The following is a 13,718-nucleotide window of genomic DNA, read 5'->3' as shown; positions in this document are numbered from 1 at the left end:
ATACATATCCTGCCTTCTATTTGTGGCTCTATCTACATTGAAAAGAGAGCTGAAATTATAATCATATTTAGAGACAGATATAAAAGTTTGTAGATCCATCTTCTACTGGGCTTGGCTGTTGGTTCCATTGGTTGAAGCTTTGTTAGGGTTTGGAGACTAGTTGTTGTTGTTGTTGTTATTATTATTATTATTATTATTATCATTTTGATAATGTGGAACCTCATCAAGTTAGGGTCCTTGGGTGGTAAACCCTGGCTACACAACCTCACCCACCAGAAAAGTTTTTTGGAGATAATTTATGTAATGGACAGAGAGAAAAAATCGGACAACAATTGTTGTCGAAGAAATTGTCAATGATGGTGTTAATATTATGGAGAATATGTGTTTACTTTTGTCTGTGGAGTAAGTAGGGATTGTTGTGGGGAGTTGGGGGTTGGGGGTTGGCTCTTAAGGCCCTTTTTACTGATTGGTGTGGGCCTTTGCTAAAAACCCAGTAATGAAAACCATTTTATTTTGTTTTGAGAGGTGTGTGGGTTGAGCTTCCTTCACATTCCAATTGGAGGGTGGAAGTTCCAGCAAAGGTGGGTTTCTTGGTTTGGACAGCAACTCACACTAAAATTAACTGTTGATAGTTTTAGAAAGAGGAAAGATAATAACCAATTGGTGTTGTATGCGAAAAGTGAGCTATGGGACAGTTGATCATTTTGTCTTCATTGTGCGATTTCTAGGGAGTTTTGGTTGATGGTTCACTTTGGTTGGGATTTCATGGTATTGCCAGAGTTGGTGGTGGGTCCATTGTGGTGTTGTGAAAATCGTTTTGTGGGGATCTGAGTCATATTGTTTGGAATGATATCTAACATTGTCTTATAACCAATTTGGTAGGAGATAAATGCTTGTATGTTCAAAAGAAATGAATTCACAATGACGGGATTGAAAAGTCTTTATTTCTTAGTTCTCTTTTCGCTGGGATGAGGACCAATGTGGTTTTGCATCGCTATCTTTCCTTTTGTTTCTAGAATCTTGTACTCCTTGATCATAGGTGTTCATTTCGTTTAAACCCTTGTCTCGCTTGTATATTTCCAATGTACTGACTACACCTCTTTTTATTTTTTTAAATGGGTTTTTATCACTTGAGAAAAAAAAAATAATTTGGGGATGGATGTAATCAGCACCTAGGAAAGGGGAATTTTATGGTGATGCAATGGTGTTGCATATGTAGGGGTGGGGAAACTACAAATCATCTATATTGGCTTGTATGGTAGCTAGTAATTTTTGGCATTCTATTTTCGGTTTGTTCAGATTAGATTGCACGTGGTGGAACTTTTGGCTTATTGGAAGGGGAGGTTTTGTTGTCCATGGAATGAAGCATTGTTTAAGATGATTTTGGGTTGTTTATCGTGGTGCATATGGAGAGAGAAACAACCAGAGGTTTAAGGATAAAAAAAAGACAGTGGCAAACATTAAGAATTGCTTTTTTAAAACCCCTTATCATTGGATGACTAATCGTTTTGTTTTCTATTGCTAGTTTTCGAGACTTGTTTACTCAATTTTTTTTGTTATTTTTATGTCTACACTCTGTGTTCTCGAGCAACAACTTTTTTTATCTTTTCAAAAAGGAAAGGAGAGGCGAATGGTTCATTCTTGTAAAAGAATGGGTCTCTTTCAGGAATGGAAGGGATGGGAATGAATTCTTTTCATAGCTTCACACGACTAGGTCTCTTCACAATCTGAGAGCTGGTCTAAGGTTTGCTCTGCATTTGGGAAGGTGGGTTGGGGAAGTGTTTATGATTCCTTTTAATCGGGCTTTATTGGGGAAGTGTCTACGATGCTATGTCAATGAGAAGGAAAACCTTTGAAAGAAGGTGATAAGAATGAAATATGGTAGGTCATGGGGGGATTAGTTCTCTAACAAGGTTAATAGGACCTTTTTTTATAAGTAGAATGAAAATTTTATTGATACGAATGAAGTAGGCGAAGCCCGTGTACATAGGAACAAGGTTAACGGGACCTTTGGGGTTAGGTGTGGAAGATTATTCAAAGGGGTTGGGTTTAGTTTTCTGGATTCACCAGATTTGAGGTGGCTCCAAGATAAAATTTTGGCACAGCATCTAATGCAGGGATCGGCCTTTTAGGCCTCGTTTGGGAACACAAACATCTCATCTCATCTCATAATTTCACATTATTTCATTCTCAAATATCATTCAAATACAACTTTCCCGAACTTTCAAATAAAACACAAAAAATAATTCAACATTTTCAAATTTCAAAACAAAAATAATTTTAAAAAATTATATTATAACAATATTTTAACTTTGTAATATTTTTATTCAATTTTTTTTCTCTTCTTTTCCAAAATCCAATAAAACATCTTAACTCAAGCCATTTTACTACTGTTCACAAACTATTTCACCACTATTGACTGATTTCTCATCTCATCTCATTCCCCAAACGAGGCCTTAATGGTGTCTTTTTGGTTTTCTTCACTATTGCACTGGTCAAGGATGCATTGGTGGTGGACAAAGTACAAATCTCGAACAGCTCCATTTGATGGAAACTGGAATTTATTATTGCAGTGCATGATTTGGAGTTAGATCTTTTTTCCACATTCTCTGCCTAGTTGTACCCGGTTAGCTTAAGATTAGGGTGAGAAGACCGGATGTGATGGCTCCCTTCCAAGGGAGTTTTTGAAGCAAAATCACTTTATTGTCCTGCCAACTCCACACAAAAGTTATCATTTCCCTTGGAAGAATATATGTAGTAAGACTCCCACAAGTGTGGTTCTTTTTGTTTGGGTGGCAGCATTAGAAAAACCTTAATGCTGGACAATTTGAGGAGGTGACAGGCGATAATGATAAATTGATGCTGCATGTGTAGGAGGGATGGAAAAACCTTATAGATCACTTGTTACTACATCTCGATGTTGTCAGTGCTTTGTGACAAGCTGTATATAGCTTTTTAAGATTTAATTGGGTAATGCCACAACAGATAATGGACTTTTTCTTATGTCAGAAATGTTGGTTTATAATTTTCAAAGTGAAGCTTTGTGGAGAATGATCCCGATATGCCTAATGTGGTGCATATGGAGAGAGAGGAATAATAGATGCTTGGAGTATTGTGAGAAGATTACAGAGGAGCTAAATAATTTATTTTGCAGAAAATTTTATCATTGCATCTCATACCTATGTTCTTCCAGCTTTAATTTTCATGAATTTTTGAACCTTTTTACTCTTGCTAACTAGATATATCTATTGTATACACCTTGTGTACTTAGCTTGCCTTAATTCTCATTAATAAAATGATCCTATTTAAATTAAAAAAAAAAAACAATGGTAATGGATTAGCCAAGCCTCTTTGTTCTTATGTCTTGCAGTACCTTTCTGCTTTAATTTATATAATTTGATATATCATGTATGGTTGTCATCCGAAGAAGAACTTGAGACTATTGGAAGCTTAGAAATATCTTTTTAATGGATGGGTGCTTGGGAAGAGGATAGCGGTAAACTCTAGACTAGTTTTTGCGAACTTGTCATGTCTTTTGGATAATGGTAGATCATTTGAAACAAGTGATTGTTAAGGTGGGAAAAGAACAAGGAAGTGCTCACTTTGTTTGATTGGGGCATCATTCAGAACCTTGAATTTTGGTTGCGTATAACATTTGCATCGGCACTGGTTGGATAGTAGATTCATTTATGGGCTTGGTATGCCATTTGAATGTTGGGGAAAAGTTGTACAGGGTCTGTCTATTGCTCAGTTGGAGGAAATATAGTACTGTGTAGGCATTTCTGCTATGTAGTAGAGATCCGTCTGAAGGAGTGCCATATGATTTTGTCCTTACAAAAAATCTTCAAGCACTCGCCAGTATGTATGTGATACATTATAATCATAAAACTTATATCAAATCAACTTTTTTTGGGTTAATTGATTACTTGCAAAAGGTAAAAGTTTTAGTGTTAATTGCAAAGCCAGTACTTGGGTTTTCACGTTTTTGCAATTCGAGACTTCAATTTTCAACTTTCGCAAAATTGATACCTGAACTTCAAGAAACTTACAATTAGGTGCCTCCATCAATCTCCTGTTAGAAAACTAACGGAAGGCCATGCATTAGTTTTTGATTGGCTAACACATGGCATTAATATCCTTGTCAGCCGATCAAAGGCTGACACATTGCATACTGATGCCATGTAGCAATTCTCCCATTAATTTTCAAACAGTAGATTGACAAAGGTATCTAATTGTGAGTTTTTTGAAATTCGGGTATCAATTTTGCTAAACTTGAAAACTAGGGCCTCAAATTGCACAAGCGTGAAAACTCAGGTACTGATTTTGCAATTAACCCAAAATTTTAAACTTTTTTTTTATAAGTAAAAATAATTTTTTATATATATATCAATAGGAGTAACCAAGTACACTAGACGTATACAAGAAACACCTAGCTCATACTAGAAAGTTCCTAATGACCCAAAAAGCCCATGAAAATTAGAAATTTATCTGAAATACACCAAGCCCAAATTGGAATAGAACACACCTCCCCATCCCCAACCCCTGTTTCCCCTAAGACTAATACTCCTTCCAAAACTCCCTCTACGAGGACGTCTTCAAAAAGCCCTCCATTTATGCCTCGTTTGTTTTCACAACCATTCTTATTTCATCTCATCTGATCTCATCTAATTATTATAACTTTCTCAAATTTTTACACAAAATAAAATAAACAATTCAACGTTTTCAAATTCTAAAATAAAAATAATATTAAAAAAATATATTCTACTAATATTTTATTCAACTTTTAACTTTTATCTCAACTCATCTCATCTAATTTGCGAAAACAAACGAGGCCTTAGCCTTCTCTCGACTTGAGCTACCTTCCTTAGCGTCGTAGTTGATTGCCCAAGAAAGATCCCTTAAGACTAATACTCCTCCCGAAACTCTCTCTATGAGGACGTCTTCATTAAGCCCTCCATTTAGGCCTCGTTTGTTTTCACAATCATTCTCATCTCATCTTATCTAATCATTATAACTTTTTCAAATTTTCACACAAAATAAAATAAACAATTCAACTTTTTCAAATTCAACTCATCTCATCTCATTTGCGAAAATAAAAGAAGCCTTAGTCTTTCCTCGACTTGAGCTACTTTCCTTAATGTCGTAGTTGATTGCCCAAGAAAGACGTTTTAACTCCCTACTTTTCTTAAAATTTAATTTGGTTTCAAGTGAGTGGTCTGCCTCAATCGTAGTGAGTAGTGCTTTAAATTGGTCTTCACTTCCTCTATATGAAAGCCCCACAATATGATGAATCTCGTTAACCTTATGCAGAACCCAATCCGATGGTGAACCCACTATATTGTTTATCAGAGGGAGAGAAACTAAGGGAACAATATTATTCCCAGACACAGTTCCCAATTGCACTCCCGACCGTAGACATTCCTCTTCACAAGGCACCAACGACAAGCCCATAATTTCCTCCCTGCCATATCCTACATTCAAATCCCGAACCTCCTCAACAGCTATATTGTTGTTGTCCAATGTTGCTGTCACCATTAAAGGTTGCTTCACCTTTGGCATAAGTGTAGTCGTTCGATTGACGAGGACATTGCTTGTAGGTGCCCCACCCCTCGACGATCTTTTCTGTGCCACTTTGTCAGACCCTACTGCTCCCTCAGGAGGCATGAACAGGTAGGGGATGCACTACCTTATGTTACCCCATTTTCATCTTCTGAAGAGGCTTGTCTGCTTCTTCCAAAGTACTCAAAACCCTGGAAGGACCCCCATCTTCAACTGAAAGTGAACCCTGGAAAAAGATACCAACCCCATTTGCAACTGGTGACTGAGGGTAGTCAGACGACAAGATGCGGATGTCCTGACTGATACCAGCGTGAACTATTATGCCGACGTCCGATGACCCTATCTGTGACGGCGTTGAAATGCCCTGTGACGGCGCACTTAAGAACTCATCTATCATAAGATCTCTCACATACTCCATAACTCCCAACAATTGAGCTCTTACAGCCCACAAGACGCCCTCCACTTCTCCCACCCTCAAACACCCGACAGAAGCAGCCATTCCACCTCGCAACACATGGTGCTTACCTTCCACTTCTTCCAATGCCACCTGACAACCTGTCTCCTCCAACTGCCTTATCCTTTCCTTCTGCCTCGAAGCTATTCTCTATCGGACTACCCATCGGTGACCTCAACACTGAGGCGTAAGAGGCACCTTTGATCGAGGGAGGCATTCCCACTGTCTTTCCATCAACAAACTCTCCTTTGTTTGCAAGCTTCAGAACAACAACTTTGGACCTAGTGATGCTTCGAATGGAAAGCAGAAAACCTTTCCATCCGATGCCATTTGTGCCTTCCGGGATCACCAACAACCATTTCCTCCTTCCATTCCGAAAATCTGAGTGTTGCAAAAAACTGACCCATGCGTTAATATGATGTTGAATGATGATAACTCCATTACCCATCCTTAGCTCCTTGAAGAATCCCTCATGACAAATGAGTTCTAAGCAATCCTCTATCCCCTTAGCCACCCATAAAGCTGCTATCCCACATAGACACATGGATTTAGCCATCCTTTTACTACGTTCAGAGATGCAAAAACTATTTTTTATTTTTATTTTTATTTTTTTAACTTTAAGCAACTTCTTAGATAGGTAACATCTCAAATGCCAAGATTTTTGCAATTAACCCAAAACTTTAAACTTTAAGCAACTTCTTAGATAGGTAACATCTCAAATGCCAAGATAGCATCCTTTTTCAGTAAAAACACTCGATGAAATGGGAATTTAGTGTTATGTGAAGTATTGGATTTTTAGTGAAAAAGGCGTAGCATTTGAAAGCTGCTGTGTGAAAAGATTTTCCGATTTTTTTTTTTTTTTACATAATTAAATGTTGGAATTGACACACAATGAGTTGGTGAGAGAAGACATTATGGGAGTTTGTCAAACTCTTCCCAAAAGCTTATGTTGATGGGAAGGGTGAATATTAATAATTTACTATGCTTTAACAATTATAGTTTGGCAACTCTAGCCCGCCTTTCTTTATAATATGAAAACGTTCCATGCTGATTTCAGTTTTCAACATATGTTTGCAGCCACTAATGCTAATTGTTCCTGATGTCCAAGATGTTTATACTCCTCTGCATACTGATGTCGTTGTTCCGCTCTCTGAGGTTGGATTTGAACTGTTAAATGTCTTCTCCATTTATGTTTTCGATGGTTCTACTAATAAGTGGATCTCTAGCATTTTCATTTATCTGTATTAATTTAACTAATTTTCGAATGCCTTAATATAATAATTACTTGTTTGTTCTGTGTTTTAGAGCCGTCAACATTTAGAGCTATTGCTGGAAAGCATCCCAACCATGTTTCATAACAATAGAACTGCTGAATCAGCCTTTGGTGCTGCAGTCCAGGTATGGCTTTCTATAAAAGGCAGTTCTGTCCATTCATGGTGTCTATCCAGTTTCCATTGATACTATGAAACTTTGTTAACAGTTTTGTGGTGTACAAATTTGTGTATGGATTCTGTCTTGATTCTGACCCCAATTCTAGTTTTGATTCCAATTAAAATGCATTTAGCATGTATTTCTTAATTTTATTTTCCTTCTCTCTCTCTCTCTCATGAATAAGATTTTGTTGAAACTCAAGAAAAGGTGCAAACTATGTACACTGGAAGTACACAAGAGAGACACTTAATCAGAAAAAGTATAAAGAAGAAAAAAAACCCTCAAAGCTGGGTAAACGAGCAAAAACATAAGCAGCCACCTAAATATAAAGGGCTTTGTCCTACAAATTTTCACAATCTTCATAGCCCAGTTTTCACAATCTTCATAGCCCAATCTTCAACATGTATTTTTTGTTAATCATTTGTCACCATATGAATACTTACAATAATTTGCAGCACACATATCAATTGCGTATTTACAAAATAATGTTAGGAGCTCTCGAACTTGGGACATGATCTCAGTTGCTGGTTCTGAGAACAATAATTAAAGAAAAGGAAATAATTATTTTCTTTACTACACTAGAAGCTTGTTGCTTTTATTCTATTTTATTCTACTGTCAGTAAGATAGACAACAAAATTATTCTTTTTGCTGTTATCATGTGTCAGCAGATTGCAAGAACATTGAATTTTGTATAATTTAGTGAGACACATATGTATCTCCTTGAACTGATACTTAATCATGGCACATTATACTTTTTAGTGATAAAAATTACCCCATTCAATGAAAAAATATATTTGATTATTCTCCATTACAAGATTTTCAAGTTTTGGTCCGTATTCAGGCTACTTTCTTGGCAATAAAGAATAGCGGAGGAAAACTTTTGGTATTTCAATCAGGTAAGCTCATAATCCCATACAATAGTATTTCTCTTTATTGTCTGATATTATATAATGTTTGTTAGTGAAAATATTATATAATACTTTGGAGTATGCAGTCAGTTATTTGGTGCCCCTGCTGCAGTTTTCTTCTTCAATAAATCTGATGGAATACAAACAAAAGAACAAAACAAACACTGCTTCTATTTTGATTCATGTGCTTTTGATACCGTGCCTAGATTACAGATCTATCCCCAACAAATCGGAAAACATCAAAAAAATCCAAAACAACAACATATCTGAGCACAAAACCACTGCCCCTGAATGGCTGTGGGTCTCTTCACAAACCCACGGCCATTTGTGCTTCAAGAAGGAGAAGAAAAAGTGGAGGAGGAGGAGAAGAAGAGGAGAGGAGAATCAGGAGAGAACGGGGGCACTGTTGAGGAGAGAGAGAGAGGCAGTGATGGGGGGGGGGGGGGGGAGGAAGAGAGGCAGAGAAGAAAGAAATAGATTGGGGGAAGGGAGGGGAGGGTTAGGTTTTAAGTTAAACGTAACCTTGAAACGACGTTGTTTACATCTTTTTATTTAAAAATAAAATAAAACCTAAGATAAAGTGACGTTTTTATTAAAGAAAATTGTTTTATACACACACACACACATATGGGCTTGCCGGGCGGGATGGGGTAAACATCGGGAGTGCTTGGACCCCGCCCCCGACTCCCAGCTGCATGCAGGTGGATGCTGGACTGGGTGGGGCGGGTGGTGGTGCTCCGCTGCCCAGCCTTAACCGTGGCATTCTGATGTTGCATATTGTATGTTGCACATAAGCAAATCGTGGAGATATGTGTATAATCATTACTAACTATGACGATTGCTTGTTTATCTACAACCAAGTCAATGGGGAAACCCGATGTTGAAGATATTAGGAAATTAGCTTATAGCTAGGGAATTGGTATATTTAGGCTTATACCAAGAGGAAAAAATGGAAAGGGGTATAATTTTTAGAACTTTTCTTTCTAAGCAAATAATTTTAGAATGAAAAATTCTATTCTCAAGCCGGTGTGTAGAGCACATCTAGTAAAGTTCTTACATGACATAATTTGATTTGGAAGATAAATTTTAAAATTTGAATTTTACAAATCAAATCTTATTATTAAAGTGGTGTGGATGGTGTGCTCTACACACTGACTTAATAATAAAATAACTCTTTTAGAATTGGTTATGTTAAATTGTAGTTGTGAAAGGGAAGAGAGCCAAAAATTCAAAGGTTGTTCTTACTAAGTTAGAATTTGTGTTAAAATTCAGAATTGTTTCCTAAGGTTGTGAAAGGGAAGGGATCCTTTGGAATGAGCTAGGTGATGAATTCAAATTCCATCTGGTCAAGCGGGACAAGGTATGCTCCCTAATCTCTTCTGGTGGATTGGAATTAGAAATATAAGAGTACTCAATTGGGCTCTTCTTGGGAAATGGTTGTGGTGGTATAATATGGAACGGGAAGCTTTATCAAAGTTGGTGAGATTGACTTCAAGTATGGAGGTTTTTGTTTTTGGTTTTTTTTTTTGGGGGGGGGGGGGGGGCACTAGAGAGGTGCGTGGGGTTTATGGAGTGGGAGTATGGAAGCACATTAGACAAGGGTGGGAGGTTTTTACTCGCCACACTAGAATTGTGATGGGAGATGGATCTAGAATAAATTACTGGTATGACTTATGGTGTGGAGATAGCGGAGCCCTTAAGGACTCATTCCCTACAGTTTTCAAGATTGCATATGAGAAAGAAGCATTAGTGGTTGACCTCATGGAGATGTCTGGTGACTTAGTTCAATGGAATGTGAGTTTCGTTGGGGCGGCCCAAGATTGGAAAGTTGGTAGCTTTTCGGATTTTTTCAGACTCGTACTCATGAGACCGAGCACTTAAGAAACTAACATAGCCATAGAACAATCACTTTCCATGGAGAAGGATTTGGAGGAACAAGGCGCCTCCCATGGTGGCATTTTTTGCGTGGACTGCATCTTTGGATAAGATTTTGACGATAGATAATTTACATAAACATGGAGTGATTATAGTAGATTGGTGTTGTATGTGCAAAAACAAATGGTAAGATTGTGGATCATCTTCTCTTGCATTGTGAGGTTCCTAGAGCATTATGGGATGATATTTTTAGAAGTTTAAAGCTTTCCTAGGTTATGCCTGCTACTGTGGTCGAGCTTCTGGCCAATTGGACGAACTGAGCGGTATTCCACAAATCACAACTGTGTGAAAGATGGTTCCTATTTGTATTCTATGGTGCCTATGGCAAGAACGAAATGATCGGACTTTTGAAGACAAGGAGTGATCAGTGAAGGAGATTAGTTTACTCTTTGTTAAAACTTTATTCCTATGGGCTAAAGCTGTAGATTTCAATGACCTAGATTTTCATGATTTTCTTGTTTCCTTTCTTCTTCCTAAATAGGTGTTACCTCTTGTATACCCCATTGCGTACTTGGGCTATGCTTATTCTTATTAATAAAATCGTTTACTTATTAAAAAAAAAAAAAAAAAGTCACCTATCAGAAAAGGTCAAAGCAAATGGTGAGTAACTTGAAGTCAGACAAATGGACATGTATTCTAATTGAATGGTTTGAGTTGTAGTAACTAGGCCAAGTGGTTCATTGAGCAGATTATAGGGGCAGATTCGTTTTGCATTTTGCAGTGTGTTAACAATATATTTAAGTGGGAGATGATAATGTATGTGTAATATGGAGTTAGGAACTGGATATCAGTTCTTGAAGATTTCTATGCGGTCTGATTAGTTGGTGTCTTAATAGCTAGTAGCTGGAAAACTTGAAATTATTGGTTCTTTTTCTTCACAGCAATGGTAGCACATGTTAATGATCTAATTGTCTGCAAAAGTTGTTAAGTTGCCTCTGTTGGTGCTAATGGAAAAGTAGTCTGTGAATGGTTTCATGATACCATTAAATTGAAATTTCCTTATTTTTTTGTTTGTCTTGCTAAATAGGGAGCCCTGAGCATATTTGTTTTTTCCCGATAAGTAGCCCTGAGCATGGTTAAAAGTCAAACACAACCCCTTGGGCACAAGTCCACAGCCAATGTTAGACTTATGAAAGCAGAAATGACCATAGCCAAATACATAAATGGCTCTCAGTATCAAATTTAAAGATGCGGCTCCCTTGAAATCTTTAAAAACTTACAAAAAACTTATTGCATCAGAGAATGCTGATGCTTGTTTTTTTGTATGCAGTCTTGCCATCAACTGGCATTGGATCGCTTTCTGCTAGAGAGGCTGAAGGGCGGACTAATATTTCTGCAGGGGAGAAGGTATAAATACCTTGTATTATGTTTTATCCCACCATCGTGTGTCCTTTGGCTTGTTCTTGCCTTTTCCTGTGTGTTCTTTTGATAATTATTTGTAATACTTACACTTAATATTCATTGTGAAAGTGCTAGTACTGATCGATACAAGAGAATAATTTAGTTTTTTTTAATTGAAAGTTTTTCCCCATTTCAGGAGTTCCACAAATTACTCCAACCAGCAGACAAAACTTTAAAGACAATGGCAATTGAATTTGCTGAGTATCAGGTTAACTTTAATTCTTTTTCACTCGAGTGCGATAAAGATTTTGATTATAAATTATTGCAACTGACACTTGTTTCTGGGGAGTTGCTAGTGAGCAAAATGTGTCTGGGCTAATTGTCATTATCGTGATTTGTTCCAGGTCTGTGTTGATGTATTTATTACTACCCAGACTTATATAGACATCGCTTCTATCTCTGTCATACCAAGAACTACTGGAGGACAGGTATCATGGCTTTCTGATCACTGATCACTCTGTGTGTGCTTGCGTGGATGCATATGTGTGTATGAACTTTTTGTTAACAATAAGCCCCTTGAAGTTTCACGAATTGTCTTAACAGAAGAACACTTTCTGTTGCATATTATGATTATTGCCTGTGATCCTTTTGTAGCAATGTCTATATTGACAAAAACATGACAGTCGAAGTGTTTCTGTTTTCCATTTTTTATCCCTTGCGTTGAAGAGAGCTCGCTTGTGTGGCAAGGGTGACTAGTAAATTTTTAAATGGACGTTTACCTCAGGTGTTGTTTGGTTTCAGACTAGTTTTAAATTTCCTAGCAATCCTAATCCATATATTCTTTTACTCAGTTGCAAATGGCTCAAGGGAATTTAGATGTTCAAGTGTATCTAGATTCCATTTAAGACTTCATATATGTGAGAATGACTGACTCCCTTTGAAACTGCTGGGCTGTCCAAATTCCCTAGGCTTGGGAAAGTTCTTTTTCCTTTTCTATTAATATGATGGATTTATCCCCATTTCGACAAGTATTAATATGATGGATTAATACGTGGGAAAGTCAACCTACCACCTTTCGACAAGTAAAGCCTCTTCCAAGCAGCCAATCTGCGCTCCACCTATTTCTTGTCTTTGTTCCTGCTTCCCACAAAGGTGGCTAACCGCATTGAGAAGCTATAAAGGGATTTCTTATGGAGTGGATTGAGGGAAGAATTCAAATTCCACCTGGTTAATTGGTCTACAGTTTGTACCCCAATTTCTAGGGGAGGTTTGGGGATTCACCACTTGCTGAAATTTAATCAAGCTCTTTTGGGTAAGTGGTTGTGGAGGTACCAAAATGAAAGGGAGGCCTTTTGGAGGCGGTTATAGATTCTCAGTTTGGGGAAGCTTGGGGAGGATGGTGCTCGAATGAGGTACGAGGCACTTATGGAGTGGGTTTGTGGAAAAACATTAGGAGTCTTTGGGGGACCTTCCGAGAATATGAACATTTTGTTGTAGGCGATGGTTCGCGTGTCCCTTTTTGGTTTGATATATGGTGTGGTAACTATTTTCTACGAGATACCTTCCCTGCCATCTTTGCGCTTGCAAGAGTAAATGAGGCATCAATTGCCTACCTTCATTCTTTAGAAAATGGCACCCCTCAATGGAATATTGAATTCATTAGGGCAGCCCATGATTGGGAATTGGAGTCTTTTACGGAGTTCTTTGCGGTTTTATATTCCGCAAGCATTCCAAGGGGCTCTGGAGACAAGTTGCATTGTAATCATTCTAAAAAAGGTATCGGTTAGTTCTTTTTATCAAAAGCTCATGAACTCTGATTTGTCTATATTCCCATGGAAGAGCATATGGAAGACGAAAGCTCATTCAAAAGCAGCTTTCTTTGTCTGGACAACGTCTTTGGACAAGATCCTCACTATAGATAATTTGAGGAAACGGCGGGTCATTGTCCTAGATTAGTGTTGTATGTGTAAGAAGCATAGGGAGTCTGTTGATCATCTGTTTTTACACTGTGAGGTGGCTAAGGCTGTATGGGATGATTTCTTCTCAAGAGTCGGATTGTCTTGGGTTATGCCTTAGAGATTGGTGGATT

At 37.6% G+C, this 13,718-nt stretch overlaps 1 protein-coding gene across 1 annotated transcript in view; it reads left to right on the top strand.

The window, feature by feature from the left end:
• LOC109005014 (protein transport protein Sec24-like At4g32640) overlaps positions 1-13,718 on the top strand; it is a 32,647-nt gene that overhangs the window by 12,939 nt on the left and 5,990 nt on the right. Inside the window, exons 10-15 of the mRNA XM_018983763.2 lie at positions 7,091-7,168; positions 7,319-7,411; positions 8,287-8,341; positions 11,559-11,635; positions 11,826-11,897; positions 12,034-12,117. Coding sequence (XP_018839308.1) covers positions 7,091-7,168; positions 7,319-7,411; positions 8,287-8,341; positions 11,559-11,635; positions 11,826-11,897; positions 12,034-12,117 — 459 coding nt within the window. The remainder of the gene's footprint in view (positions 1-7,090; positions 7,169-7,318; positions 7,412-8,286; positions 8,342-11,558; positions 11,636-11,825; positions 11,898-12,033; positions 12,118-13,718) is intronic.

Source organism: Juglans regia, chromosome 12, assembly GCF_001411555.2.
Source record: "Juglans regia cultivar Chandler chromosome 12, Walnut 2.0, whole genome shotgun sequence".
Lineage (NCBI taxonomy): Eukaryota > Viridiplantae > Streptophyta > Magnoliopsida > Fagales > Juglandaceae > Juglans > Juglans regia.
The sequence above is the reverse complement of the archived record's forward strand: the minus strand, read 5'-3'. Positions and strand labels throughout refer to the sequence as shown.